Source organism: Panthera uncia, chromosome E1, assembly GCF_023721935.1.
Source record: "Panthera uncia isolate 11264 chromosome E1, Puncia_PCG_1.0, whole genome shotgun sequence".
Lineage (NCBI taxonomy): Eukaryota > Metazoa > Chordata > Mammalia > Carnivora > Felidae > Panthera > Panthera uncia.
Window position 1 is genome coordinate 57,895,684 of NC_064814.1, and position 14,234 is coordinate 57,909,917.

The following is a 14,234-nucleotide window of genomic DNA, read 5'->3' on the forward strand; positions in this document are numbered from 1 at the left end:
CCGGTCACGATCTCGCGGTCCGTGAGTTCGAGCCCCGCGTCGGGCTCCGGGCTGATGGCTCAGAGCCTGGAGCCTGCTTCCGATTCTGTGTCTCCCTCTCTCTCTGCCCCTCCCCTGTTCATGCTCTGTCTCTCTCTGTCTCAAAAATAAATAAAACCTTAAAAAAAATTTTTTTAACGAAAAGCCATTTGGCATATATACCCTTACAATAACACGATTCCTGGAAATTTATCCTAAAGAAGGAACACCTAGGGGTGCCTGGGTGGCTCAGTCGGCTCAGGTCATGATCTCACAGTTCGTGGTTCAAGCCCCACGTCGGGCTCTGTGCTGACAGCCCGGAGCCTGGAGCCTGCTTCGATTCTGTGCCTCCCTCTCTCTGCCCCTCCCCCACTCACGCTCTGTCTCTCTCTGTCTCAAAAATAAATAAAAACATTAAAAAAAATTTACAAAAAGAAGAAACACCTATGCACCTGAAAACACTAATTGATAGCAACGGAAAATTCCAAACGACCAGAACGTTCCACAAGATAGAACAGCTCCGCCCCTCCATGCGCTACGATGCCATAATGAGAGAAAATGGACACGAAGCCTGTGGCGTTAACAGGGAGTGATCACACCATAAAGACACGAAAACCCAAACAACCGAGAAACGGAATCTGAGCGGCCCGTGTAACACATGCATCCCGGCAAAGACCGGAGGAGAGAAACCGGAAAAAGCACAGATGGCCTTGCGGGAAATTGGAAACGTCTGTCTGTCCTCTTATAATATTGCCAAGGTTTCAAACGTCTGGAGGGCACAAGAGAAGAATTTGCAGAAAACAGTCCCCAGGGAAGGCCTGACGCACGCTCCCGGGGGCCTTACCCTCCTCCGTCTGGCCACGGAAGTTGAACTGGGGCCTCTGCGAAGGCACTACGAACAGCAAGGTGGCCACGAAGGTGGCCACGGTGGCGTCAGACGCGTACCTAGCAGAGAGAGCACACGGACGTGCCCAGCTCAGTTTTGGGACCATCACCACTCGGCGAGCCTGCTCTGCGTCTACAGGCTCAGCCGAGCGTGAGGACTGGAGCCCTAAGGGCCGTGTAGACGGAACCCTGGCTGGAAACCAGGATGTCCACGTCTCTGCCCAGCTCTGCCCCCCGCTGGGGGACCCTCAGCCACTGGCTTCCCTCTCGGTCTGTGCTGCTCCGTGGACGAGCCTCATGACCTCTACTCATCAGACTCTCTGGAATCCTGGGTTCACCAGGGTGCCCACGAGGGCTTTGGTGATAACTCAAGAGCCTTCAAATGCCACAGGTGGCCACAGGCAGCTGTCCGCCCGCCCGCATCGCCCGCCTTGTCTAGGACACGGGTGTTCCTCAACCTTGCTTCCTTCTGGCCACAGAACAGCTCAACCTGGAGGGAGGCAGCACACACCCTCCGGGCCAAAGAGGCCCTGGACCCCGGACTCCGTCTGCTTTCAGAGGGAGGAAAGACGGCGAACAGAAGTCTGGAAGCTAGAGCTCCGGGCTCAGCAAATCTCTCTCCGTCACATCCCGGCCACCCTGCCTGGCCAGCAGGAACTGTCTGCGGGCCTGTCGCGAGGACTGGGGAGGAGAGAACCAGCCGCGAACCAAGGCAGCGCTGCAGAAGTCACGCGCGGGGCCGGGGAACCCGTAACTTACTTTGTCTCGCCCTCCTCCCAGGCCAGCGACACCCAGCCGGGCATGAAGCCGGGGTCCCGCGAGAACCACAGGCCGACCAGCAGGAGGAAGCAGAGCAGGACGTTGGCCTCGGCGAAGGAGAACGGCCCCAGCTTCCTGTACTCCTGCCACAGCAGCTCATACACGGCCTTCTCGTGATGCCTGCTCTCCAGCCCGCAGCCCCAGGACGCCTTAAAACTGGAGGTGCAGAGACAGAAGGCGGCGAGGCCGGCCGGACAGTCAGACGGCGCTGGCTGTCGCCCACGGCGGCCCTCACCTGCCGGCCCTCCCCCGCAGGGCGCAGGGCGGGAAAGTCTCTGTTAGGCGTGCCCAGTGCGTGGCCCAGGGCGCCCCCAGAGCCGGAGGGGGCTCCCCGGGAGCCTGTGGCCACGGCCACCACAGTGCGCCCTGCAGGACCTCCCCCGGAGGTGCTGGCATGAGGGACAAGGAGGAGGAGGGATCCCTGGGCAGCTGTAAGGGTACCTCAGCCGTGGGAAGGGCCGGCCAGGGCCACAGGGCCCCGGACGCGGGGCCAGGGCCACAGGGCCCCGGACGCGGGCCCAGGGGACTCTCCGGGCATTCCAGCCCCCGTCAGCCTGAAGGCACTGGGTGAGGCCAGCAGGACTGTCCCCAGAGAGCCCTCCCTGGCGGGAGCGCCTCCTGACCCCTGGAGCACACTTCCCGGGAGGGCAGGGGTGCACGGAATCGGCATCAAGGGCCAGTCTGTGAGCCGTTCTCGTGACGCCGGCTCCCGGGATAAGGGGCCACTCAGTGCTCTCAGCTGCCCGGCCGTGTCCGATGCCACACGTCCGGCACCGACTCCATGGCGGCTGCAGATGGGACTCCCTCCGGCAGGTGGGTGTCCATGCTGGCCCCCAGCCATTGCCGCCACGCCTCCCGGACGCCCCCTCCCTGACAAGAAGCGGCTCGCTCCCGGCTCAGGGTTAATCTGGCAGCTGCCGGGCTGGCACCCGATGCCGGCGGGTGGGTCGGGCTGCCCGCGGGAGCCCCGGGCTGGGGGGTACGGGGTCCTGCAGAATGGCCGCCACGGAGCCCCTGACCCGGTGCTGCAGAGCCGGGGCGGGGAGGCCCTCGGACCCCCAAGGGCGTCACCGGGGAAGGTGTGCAGAGAAACCCCCATCCCTGGCCCCGGGGATAGCCTGCTCAGGAAAGCCGGGTACAAGCCAGCTGTGATGTCCCGTTAGTGCTGGGGGCCTGTGGACCCCAGGGTTGGACGTGAACTCGTGAATTCGGAAGGCGGCTTCCCGGACGAGCTTCCTAGAGGAGGCTGGAGGCAGCCTCCCTGAGGTTGTGCCCCACGACCTGAGGTTGATCCCCATGACCATCCAGATGCGGCACCCGGATGAGGGCACCGCAAGAGGCAGGTGCTACCCCTGATCCGGTGAGGGCATCTAGGAAGCCTGGGGCAGGGGCCCAGGGCCCGAAAGGCTCCAGGCACGGCCTGCTGCTCCCGCCATCGGGGCTGAATGTGAAAAGCTGTCCCGGCGAGGCTCCGGGGAGCTGCCCACCCGCCAGGCTCCGCGTCGGGTTAGCAAGGACCACGGGGCTGGAGCCGCGGGCTGGCAGTGTGGGCGCGGCAGCCCAGAACGCAGACACAGGCGGACGCCCTCCTCAGAAGGGCGGCAGAAGCCTCGCCAGGCTCGGGGGCCACAGCTGGGGTTCCTGACGTGACATCCCCTGACGCTGACAGTGCCCCTGTGGCCTCGGGGCCAGCCCAGCGCCCCCTGCTCTCTCTGCCAGGAGCTCAGCGGGCCTCGGGGCCTCGGGCAGCCCCCCAGCTCAGGCTGGCGCCCCTGACGCCTGGCTGTACCGGGCCTCGTGGCAGTCAAGGGCAGTAACCCTCGGCCTCCCCAAGAGGGGCTCTTATGGACTCAGCTGTGTCCCCCACGTTCGCATGTTGAAGCCCTAACCCCCGGCCAGACGGGCTCACCTGAGCCTCGTACGGACGCACCGGACCCGCTCACCTGAACCTCATATAGACGCACTGGAGCCACAGCCAGGCCAGCAACAGCATCACCAGCATGTTGGGAAAGGCAAAGCCAAACCAGGAGGCGAAGTTCACCAGGTCTTTGCTGTCCGGAAACAACCTGAAGGGAGAGACACTGAGCTGTGCACGGTGGCCCCAGGGTGGACGCTGAGACCGGGCCTCGCCACGCACAGAACAAGACCGGGGGGTGGCTGACCGCCCTGCCTGAGCATCCGGGCCCCCCTGGGGACCTAGCAAAAGTCAGGGCCTCGCCTACACACAGGAGCCGGCCAACAGCTTCCGGGCTCCACGGATGAGGTGGGGGGGCGGGGGGGCCCTGGGAAAGCCACCCTCCCGATCCTCCTGGGGCTGGCGGAGGGTCGCTTCTGCGGCGGCCGGCCCTCTGCCCCCAGGCACCGGCTCCCTTAGACACAGCCTTCCCCACTCAGCTGCCTTTCCCAGAGGAACTCCGGGGAGAACGGTAAGGCCATCATTATAGAAGGTCCTCGAAGATCAAAATAGTCTGCGTGTTGGGCCTCAAGTGTCTGCGGGCTGGGCTCCTTCCCGCCTCCCGGCTGTCCTGCCTGCTGGCCTGGTCCAGCAGGTAGCTGCCCGTCAGGGCCCCTCACTCGGCGATCCCAGCCCCACCCGCACCAGCCGGGCCCAGGATGAGATTCCTCAAGGCCTGTGTCCCTTTGTGGGCCAGGGCGGGAACGTGCCCACCGGCCCTGTGGTTTTTCTGCAGCCCCTTCAAGGGCGCTTAGAGGCAACAAGTAACCTGACCTCTGACCCTCCCATAGGGCACCACCGTTAACAGCCGGGGTTGTTAACGTATCGAGCCCGCTGCGAGGGGGTTTCTGTGTCTGTTTTCTGCAAGTTTGACGGGGACCCGGCCTCTCGCGCCCCACTGTCGTTTCCCTCGACTTCAGCTCCGTATTCAGGGCACATTCCCGTCGGAGCGAGAGCCCGGGGAGGAGGGCAGGACTCGCCCCAGAGCAGAAGCCAGCCGGGTCTGTGCACACCAGCTCCCACCCTGCGGGGTCTCGAGCAGGTGCAGGGCTGTCCGGCCCCGGCCCCGGCCCCGGCTGAGCAGGAAGGAGAGCTGGGGGCCCCCCGGCCCCGGGCCCTCCTTACGTCCCCAGAAGGCAGGCCCGTGACTCACTCGTGCATCTGGCCCAGGAGCACCACGTTGGGCCCCGTCCCTGTCAGTGTGGCGGTCCCTCCGATGCTGGCCGCGTAGCACACGCACAGGGTCATGGCCTTGCGCACGCTCCTCCGGTCGCGGTCGGCCCGCAGCCCCTCGGGGGGCCCTTCGAACGTCACTTGGCTCCCTGTGGGGGGCACGCCGCGGGCTGAGCTCCAGCGCCTGACCTTGCCCCGGGCCCCTGCGGCCTGCCTCCACCTCCTTCCAGGGGCTCAGCTCCACACAAATCCGGCGGCTTCACACACGCCCTTCTCTCCTGGTGCCCTGTCCCTGCTCAGGCTGTTCCCTCCGCTGGGGGACAGGGACAGCCCTCCGAATCCACCTCAGGGCCCTCTCCCCCCGCAAGGCCCGTCCCTCTCCAGCGCTCCCTCGGCGTCCGGCCGAGGCATCCCTGGGTCAGATGAGCCTCGCCGGGGGCCTCCCTACCCGGCCTGCCGGGCTCTGCCGTCCCCAGGGAGCGTGTCTGTGCACCCCTGGAGCCGGAACCCGGTCCAGGGCCCGGCGACAAGGCCATCGCCCCCCCACCCCGGGGACGTGCGGTGAACGCGGCAGAGAATGAATAAGACGGGGGCTCTCTGGCCAGCCCCGGGGCCTTCCCCCCGCCCCCCGATGCCTGTGGGAGCAGAGGCCCCCCGGGCAGGGGCAGGTGCGGGCAGGGGTGAAGGGCACCCGGGCCGGGGGCTCACCTGGCACCTGGCCGGCCCTGCCCTTGTCTGCCAGCTCCAGGGCCCCCAGGCCGGCCTCGGCGGAGCCGGCGGTCTCCATCTGCTGTAACATGGCCTCCACGATGGGCACCATCATGGCCGTGGTGGCCGTGTTGCTGATCCACATGGAGAGAAAGGCCGTGACGCCCATGAAGCCCAGCATCAGCCTGTAGCGGGGGGCGGGGAGGGAGGTTCCCAGCATCAGCCTGCAGAGGCGGGGCGGGGAGGGAGGCCACAGGTTCCCCCGGCGCCCCCCTCGGGAGCCAGCGGGGGACGGGACGGCCCTGCAGGGGTGGCAGGGAACGGGGCCGAGGCGTGGAAGCCGGTGCGAGACCGGATGGTGTCGGAGGGGGTCACAGCTCTAGTGCCTCCCCCCGCAACCCTCCCCACAAACATTCTGACACCCCTGTGCCGGCTACGGGGTCACCGAGAGCCTCAGACCCAGTCAGGGCTGTAAGGGGCTCCCATCCAGCAAGTCAGCAGCAACATCCAGCGGGAGCCGGCCCAGTGGGGAGAGCTGGCCCCAGAGTGACCAGGCTGGGCGGCCAGCCCTCAGGGGTGGGAGCCTGCCCCCCGCTCCATCCGCGCCCTCTGCCCCCTCCACTCGGCAGTGGACCAGGACCACAGACTGTTCTGGAAACACGTCCCTTTACTGGTAACACCCCACCTTCCCCAGCGTCTAGACTGGCTCCTCGTGGAGAACCTGTCGGACGGCAGCCTTTTCCTCGGCCTCCCTCCCAGCTCCCGCCACCAGGGCCGAGCACATCCCCTCCCCCACCCCCCAGCCTCCCTGGGACATTCGTCTCTGGCTGGATCTGGAGGAACGTTCCCACATCTGCTCCCCCTTCGGCTGTGAGCAGGGAGGGTCTGATTCTTCCCCGAGGCTCCAGGGCCGGGACTGGAAGGCTGGGGGGGGGGCGGGGGCTGAATGGGACTCCGCTGCTGGTGGTCTCCGTGCTCCTGTGGGCCAGACCCCTCCCCGAGGTCACCGACCGGCCCGAGGAAGGATCCAGGGAGGTTCAACAGGTGTCCACGCAGGTGGGCCCCATGGACCCAGAAGAGCAGAGGCCAGGAGGAAGCCACGTCTGCATGAGTCAAGGCCCCATGGAAGCTCAGCGAAAAGCCCCCCCCCAGGACGGGCAGTGCCGTGGACGGCCGGAGGCCGAGCTCCCAGGAGGAGCGGAGACCAGTGTGTGGCCGTCCCGGGTCTGGAAGGCAAATCTGTGCGGCTCGCTCCAGAACGAGGTCCACCTGCTTGTGGAGAAGCCACACCCTCCAAGGATCCCGAGAGTGAGGATTCTGAGAATTCTAGAATTCAGGCCTCTAAACTACGCAGGGGCTCTGCATTCGACCCCGTAGAAGCTCCCTGCAGAAGCTCCATGGAGCGTGACAGAGCGGGGGCCGGGGTCTGGGAGTGCCCGGCACGACCCCGACACATGGACTCCCCAGGAGGGATGTACCGGGAATTCACCAGCCGCTGCCTCCGGAGGCCGGGCTGGAGACACAGGGACACAGGCCTGCCTTCACTGAGGGAGCCTCAAGAGAAAGGTGCGGCCTGAGTCCCCAGTTAGAGGCTCAGGCGGTCCGACCCCCATGTGGCCGTCAGCAGTCTTTAGCCTGAGGGCAAGGTGGCAGGTGCTGCGGTCAGGGTCAAGTGTTCCGCCCGCCCGGGGTCTGCAGGTGCTCTCACCGCACCCAGGGGGTCCTGCTCTCGTCACCTCCATGGGATGGCGGGAAGAGGCCTGTGGCGGGCAGGGGGGACCTTGCAGCCATGAGAAAGTGAGGTACTGAGTGAGGTGGGGGAAAATGACACAGTGGCTTCTCGGCGGGGGCGGGGGGGGGGGGGTGCATGTGCCAGCCTCGGAGGGGCGGCCTTTCTGTTTCCCCTTGAACTGGGCTGTTGACCCGCCCATTTCCTGCTTTCCCCACAGAACCCCTAGGGGTATCGGGCAGGGCTTGATCCAGCCTCCACCCGCTCGGTTCCCTGCGGGACCTGCAACCCCTCCCCCAGGTCCTCTGAACACACAGGGGCCTTCCCTGCCCAGCCTCTTCTGCATTCAGAGGACCTTTACTCCCCGCTGCTCACACGCCCCACCCAGGGGTCCACTGCCTGCCAAGCCCTGGCGGCCGGCCCTCGCCCGCGGGGCATCTGGTGTGGCGCGTCCCGCCCCGGCCCGGCCGTGCAGAGCCCTGTGCCGAGAGAGAGAGAGGGCGCTCACTGTGCTGGCTTGGCCCCCACCCACAGGAGCGTGCGCAGGGCTATCCTCTTGTGCAGATTCCAGCGCTCCACGGCCACGGCCATGATGAGGCCGCCCAAGAACAGCATGTTGGTGTCCTTCATGTACTGGATACACACCTGGAGGACAGCACGGGGCCCATTAGGGCCACCCCGGCCCCGAGCCCGGCCAGCAGGCCGGGACGCCCGAGCGGGGACGGGCCGGGCAGCTCCGACAGGGGCTCGGGGAGTGCGCCACGGGGCAGACGCAGGATGCCGCCGGGGGCCCCCGGGGGCGCTCACCTGCTTGGAGTCCAGAATCTTCAAGAGCGGGAAGAGCAAGGCCGGCATGAGGGAGGTGACGGCCAGGGGGATGACCTCCGTGCACCAGTACACGGCCATGAGGATGATGACGTAGGCACACCTGACGAACTGGAGGAGCAGCCCTGAGGCCTCGGCACCTGGTGCCCCCTTCCCCCACCAGGCCCCACCCCGCGCCCCTGCCGGTGGCCGCGGGCACGGCCGGAGCAGGCTGCCGTAGTCAGAGGGCCTGCCCTCGGGCCGCCCCACCGGCCCAGGACCCGAGGGGACCCAGGACCTCGTGCCCCTGCCTCCCAGCTGGGTCCTGGGCAAGCCCTCGCAGCTGGGCAGGACAGAGTAAGAGAGGGGGCGTGGAGGAAGAGGGGGGAGGAGGAGGACGACGAGGATGTGGACAGAATACAGAGGTCCCCGGCTTCCCACGGTTTGACCTAACGGTTTTTCGACCCTCCGAGGTGCCAACGTGGCCACACGAAGTAGGATCCGTATTTAGAATTCCCCGGGCTCCGCGCGAGCGGCCGGCCTCCTCTGTGACCCTGGCGACAGCGGCCTCAGCTCAGAACAACCGTTCTGCGCCCCCACGGGCCTCCTGGTTGTCACTCTCGGGACCGCACTCCACGAATTGCACAAGACATTCAACACTTTAGGTCAGAGAGGCTGGTGCCCGACTGCGGGGCCGGCTGGTGAGCCCCAGGCGCCACGGCAGGTGCTGAATGCTTTCTCCGCCTAGATACCTTCCGCTGGCCGTGGGTTCACGGGGACACAGCCCCGTCCCAAGTCCAGGAAGATCGGCACCTGTTTAGTAACGCGCCGGTCACTCTCACAACAGCAGATGCGGCGGGGATCCTGGCCCCCTGCCGTGGAGGAAGTGTTTCTTCTCGGCAGGCACGGGAGGTCGGGACCGCCCCACGTTCTCCAGGGGACCCGCTCGCCCCAACTCCTGCTTCGGCTTCTCATTCCCGTCCCAAAGGGCTGCCCGGAGCGCCTGCTCCCGGAAACTAGCTGCCAACCAGCCCGTGCGGAGAACCACTGGTGCAGGGTATTCAGGCTTGTTTTTATGACTGGGCTTTCTCATCAGCACCTCCCGTCACAAAGGCCTCGAGCTTCCGAGTGGAGTCTAACCCTGGGCGAACCGTCCGTCGGTGCCGTTAGCCGCGTAGCCCCCGGGGACCTCGGCTTTGCGGTGAGACAGGCCTGGTTCTGGCGTGAGCTGGAGGCCGGCCGCTCACCGGCTGTAGGACTTGGGGTCTCGGCCCCATCGCCTCCGGGGACGGGGATGACCTGGCCCGCCTCCCTAGGCTGGCATTTGGGGTGCCCACGCAGACCGCCCTCTCCCCCCCCCCCCCGCCCCTCCCCCCCCCCCGCCCCACCTGCCCCCCCCGCCCCCCCCCCCCCCCCCCCCCGCCTGGAGGGAGCGCTGGCCGCACAGCTCCGGGGTTCTCCCCGGCCCCTCCCCCGCCCCACCCACCCTGTATCCCCAGCAGCTCGCACCCTGGGCTGTCACGGCTGGCCCCCACCCAGCACACACAACCAACAGCGACCAGCTTGGGGGCAGAGCCCGAGCCTGTGGGTCACTCTGTCCTCAGCACCCAGCACTGACACTCAGGGGACGCTGGCCGAGTACCGATGCGGGGACAGACCAGCCGAGCCTGAGCCGTCCACCTGACGGCAGATGCACCTGTGCACCGTCACCTTCTCGTCACCCAGGAGACCACCTACTGTGTGCAGGAAACATTGCACCAAGACCTGGAAATTCTCCATCTGGACGGTGTTGCCAGTCATAAAAAGTAAACTTCCTTCGGCCTCCCAGGAGCACCCCGGGGCACTGCCCGACGGCCCGGCCACTGCCGCGTGGGGACCAGCGGTTCTGCGGGAGACCGAGCCAGCCTTGAGCTGTAGACGCAGCATCCGTGATCTCTGCCCCCGCTAGACGCCAGTAGAAAGGGCCCTCTCCAGGGGTGATCGTAAAAATGTCCCCAGACTTTGCCAGACGTCCCGGGGCCCGGGGCCTGCAGGGGTCAATGCTGGTTGGAGTCGCAAGGTTCAAGGCAGGACTGCAGGGCGGTTAGAAGCCCAGGCTTTGGCGCTAGACAGACCCGATCCCTGTCTACTGTCTGCCACTGTCTGGCCTTCAGGGTCCCTGATGTGTCTGGACCTTGGTTCCGTGGCGGGGGAGGCTAGGAATGATCCCCCCCAGCGGTGGACAATAAGGAGGTACATTGTAGAGACTTTAAAAACAGCAACGCTGTCCCCGAATCCTTCTCTTCGTCATCATCCTGCCGTAGCAATGCTCAGCAAGGTCGGTCGCGGATATCCCCCCCCCCCACCCCACCACCACCACTCCCAGCGCGGCCCTCTCCCGGCTCGTGCCCAGCCAAGAGCACCCATTAACGTCCGGTGTGCAGAGAGGGCTGGGTGTGACTCATGTCGTCTAAACTCAGCAACGTGACACGTGTAACCACTCTTCACGGCCCGGTCCCTGGAGGCACCAAATATAACCCGCTGGGAATGCGTCTGGAAGGCAGCTTAATTCCGAGAGAAAGGTGGACAGTGGGAGTCACAGGGCAGTGCCCAGCACACAGCGGGTCAACAGCTGTCTGCCCGATGCACAAGTGAATAAAACCGTGGCTCATTATGAAACTAATTAACAAGCAAGGGTGTCTGTGACACGGTGCTTAACGGGGAAACGTGGGTGAGAGCACATCTGTGCGTGAGTGTGTATTAGGGCACTTAAGGGTGTTTTCATGTTCATATTATATGTAACAGACCTTGCAATTAAGAATTTTTAAATAATTTTGGGGCACCTGGGTGGCTCAGTCGGTTGAGCATCCAACTCTTAGTTTCGGCTCAAGTCGTGATCTCGCGGTTGGTGGGTTCGAGCCCCGCGTCCGGCTCTGGGCTGCCACTGTGGAGCCTGCTTGGGATTCTCTCCCCCTCTCTCTGCCCCTTCCCTGCTCGTGCTCTCTCTCTCTCTCTCTCTCTCTCTCAAAAATAAACATAAAAAAAAACTTAAAAAAGAGAATTATTTAATAATTTTAACAAAACAAACAATAGGATGAACATATTGTTTATTCTGTTAAAGAGCAACCTTCTCGGGAAAGGACCCAGAGAAAAGTCCCAAGAAGTGAAGCAGAGATGATGCCAGGAAGGATCAAGGTGGAAAAAGAGCAAAGCCGGGGAGAGGGCCGGGCACCAGCAGAGAGTGGCTGCCTGGGAGCCGCTTCCGCAGCACGCTCGGGGACCGGGACGGCCGCCCACCACGCTGCTGACCGCCCGCCCTCCGCCTTCCCGGAAGCCCTGTCCCCGACAGGTGCACCTGGGTTCCTTGCACAAGGGGGCGCTGTGGGGGCGGGGCAGCGAGCTCTTTGCTGGTGACCAAAACAAGATGCACATGGGAGGGAACAAGAACACAGGGTCCGGATGCTGGGGGGAGGGGACAGCACGGAAGGCTGCCTGTTGGATGCCTCTCACGAGGGTCTCCCCTTCCTCGCCTGATCCTCGCTCCCAGGGCAGGTTGCTGACGTGCATACACACCCCGAGTTGAGGGTCCCATCATGAGGGTCCCCCTGTGTGTGCTCATGCGGGCGTGTGGAGGTGTGTGTGTGTGTCGGGGGGGGGGGGGGGGGGGGGGGGGGGGGGGGTGTGGGGTCTCAGCCACTCTCTCTCTGAGCAGGAAGGTCAGCCAAGCTGCTGTCACCCTCCCAGGAACTTCACTCCCTGCCAGCACAGAGGAAACGCCAGCTTTCCTGCCTGGCTCCCTCGCCGTCTACGAGAAAATACGGCTTCTTGCAGCTGGTGCGGCACTGAAGGCCCCCCACGGTTGGATCTGAGGCCCTTGGCCGGTCCAGGGTCACGCGCAGCCCACCCAAGGGTCCTTCCGGCCTCCCTCCCCCATCCTAGGAACTGGCATCGTCCGCTTTTGGTGCCCAAAGTCCGAAAGCGTCAGAAGCACACCTCCTCGCCCACTGTAGAGATGAGAAAACCAAGGCCCAGAAAGCGCGCGGGCTCTTGGGTCAAGTCGCACAGAGAAGGCGGCGGTGGAAGTGAAATCCGTCGCAGGTGGGCTCCCCGAACTCCCAGCCCAGCCCCCCTGCCTCCTTGGCCCCCGGGGCGCCCCCTAAAGAGCTCCTCTGTTCCCCTGAACCTGCCCCCCCCCCGGTGGGGGTGGGGAACCGGAGGTTTCCTGTCTGGGCTCAGAGTGAAGGCTCTCAAAGAGGGATGGAGGAAGGAGCAGCCAGCAGCCACAAAAGGCTTCAAAGGGCTTCGGGCCTCTGCCAAACGGGCTTCCACGGCCCAGCGGCCAGGGCTCCCGGCCCGCCCCCGCCCTGCGGCCAAGGCCATTCATCCAGGCCTCCCTCCCTGAGCGCTGGGCAGCCGGGTAAGGGCCGCGGCTTCCCCGAAGCCCTGGGTCGTGCCACCCAAGGCGTGAGCCTGGGAACGCGCCCGCCTCCTGCCCGGAGCCGCAGGCCAACTCTGACCAGCCTCTCGGCCGGCGGCTTCCCGGCCTCGGAGCAGGGAAGAAATGTGCATCACTGAGAGGGAAACTGAGGATCAGAGAAGGGCCGGGGAGCGGCAGAGACAGCCCTTCGGGATCCACTCAGGGGTGATCGTTTTGCGTGCCTCCCTGACTGGCCTCGGGAGCCCCCCACAGCTGCGAATTCCTCATTTGCTAAGAGGGGGTGGGGGAACACAGGCGCCCAGGCTCCCCCTGGGTGCGGGCGACACTTGAGGGTGAAGCGGAGGGAGATTCCGAGCCAGGGGCTGAGCCCATGGACAGTCTGTGTGGCAGGATCCCAGCTAGCTTGCGGGTTTCTGCGCCCTGGGGTCTCCGTGCCCCTCGACATTGTTTGTGGGCACCTCCCATCTGGCCCCCGGAGCTCCCGCCAGAGTGCGCCCCCGGGCATCCCCGCGCTCCAGCTCTGTGCTCCCGGGTCGGTGCCCGCGGCCCGCGCAGGGCGCAGGGGGTCGGGGGGGCTGCGGGGAGACGCAACTGACCTTGGCGGGCATCAGAATGACGAGTGGCAGCAGCAGGAGCGGGGTGAGGAACAAGATCACGAAGGACTTGAACCTGGAGACATAGCTGCGCGCCGCCGAGGCCATAACGCAGGAGGGAGGCGGCGGGAGAGGCGAGTGACGGCAGCCAGCGACCCGAGGGCTTAAGAAGGGGCCGCAGCGGGAAGGGGAGGGGGGGCAGTGCCAACCCCGCCCCCGTGGCGGGGCCTCCCCGCGGCCCCAGGGGCGGGGCCACCGCGCGGGGTCGGTGGGGCGCGCCGGCCCCCAACCCCGCCAACCCCGCCCGGGAGCGTCCTAGGCCCGGGCACCCGCCGGCTCTCCAAGCCTTTCCTGCGCTGCCCAGGACAGAGGCGCGCGCGGGGCTGCCGACCAGGGGCGATGGGTCGTTCGTGGTGCCGGCTTTGGCGTGAGCCCCCGTCCCCGGAGCCACCTGCAGCCTCCTGGTCTCCGCGGGGCTCCCGGACGGAAAGTCCTCGCAAGCCCCTGGGTCCCTCGGAACTGACGCCCCGGCCGCTCCCTCCTTTGCCGGTTACTCCCGCCCCCGCCTCCCGCACTCCAGAGGGGTCTCTGGCGGAGACGTCCCCGCGCCCTCCTCGCCGCCGGCCTTGCGCCCGCAGGTCACCCCGGCCTCCCGGCCGCGTCCGCGCTGCGCTGGGCGCAGGACCCCTCCCCCCCTCCGCGCGCCCTCCCCGACCCAGCGCGTCCCGCGCTCTGCAGCGATCGCCGAGGAGGCCGCGCAAAGGTCCCCGAGGGCCGAGCGCCTTTCGCCCTCCAGCGGACACCAGCCGCCTGCGGCTCCCGCCTGACCCAGGCTGCTGTTGCCAAGTTACAGAGGGGACGGCGGCGGGGCAGGGGGTCTCCGGTGGAAGGGCCCTTCAAACATTCTCTCTCCTGAAAACACTTCCTCAGCGCCTGTTGTGTGCTGGGCCCCTGGCTGGGGCTGCACCAAGGTGCAGACAGTAAGGCCTCCCCACTGCCTCCTTCCCTCCCTTCTCCTCCGCAGGCGGGTCTCATCCTGCAGCTTTCTGTCGGTGAGTCGCACCCAGCCTGGGCTTGAACCCCAGCCTGCCCCTTAGTGGTCAGGCCGGGTCTCATCCCGCCCTGGTGCTGGAG

The 14,234-nt window shown here is 66.0% G+C and overlaps 1 protein-coding gene across 2 annotated transcripts in view; it reads right to left on the bottom strand.

Moving 5' to 3' along the window:
- SLC13A5 (solute carrier family 13 member 5) overlaps positions 1 to 13,454 on the bottom strand; it is a 14,816-nt gene extending 1,362 nt beyond the window's left edge. Inside the window, exons 1-8 of one of the 2 annotated variants that reach the window (XR_007459236.1) lie at positions 13,104 to 13,453; positions 8,094 to 8,222; positions 7,795 to 7,931; positions 5,558 to 5,742; positions 4,830 to 4,998; positions 3,666 to 3,788; positions 1,663 to 1,878; positions 249 to 963 (exon numbers count right to left, since the gene is read on the bottom strand). Coding sequence is in view for 1 of the 2 variants with exons in the window: in XM_049637215.1 (XP_049493172.1) it covers positions 863 to 963; positions 1,663 to 1,878; positions 3,666 to 3,788; positions 4,830 to 4,998; positions 5,558 to 5,742; positions 7,795 to 7,931; positions 8,094 to 8,222; positions 13,104 to 13,208 (1,165 nt within the window). In the remaining variant the exon portion in view is untranslated. Of the gene's footprint in view, positions 1 to 248; positions 964 to 1,662; positions 1,879 to 3,665; positions 3,789 to 4,829; positions 4,999 to 5,557; positions 5,743 to 7,794; positions 7,932 to 8,093; positions 8,223 to 13,103 lie in introns of both variants that reach the window. The other variant, XM_049637215.1, reaches the window with a different exon arrangement.
- Between the last annotated feature and the right edge of the window lie 780 nt (positions 13,455 to 14,234).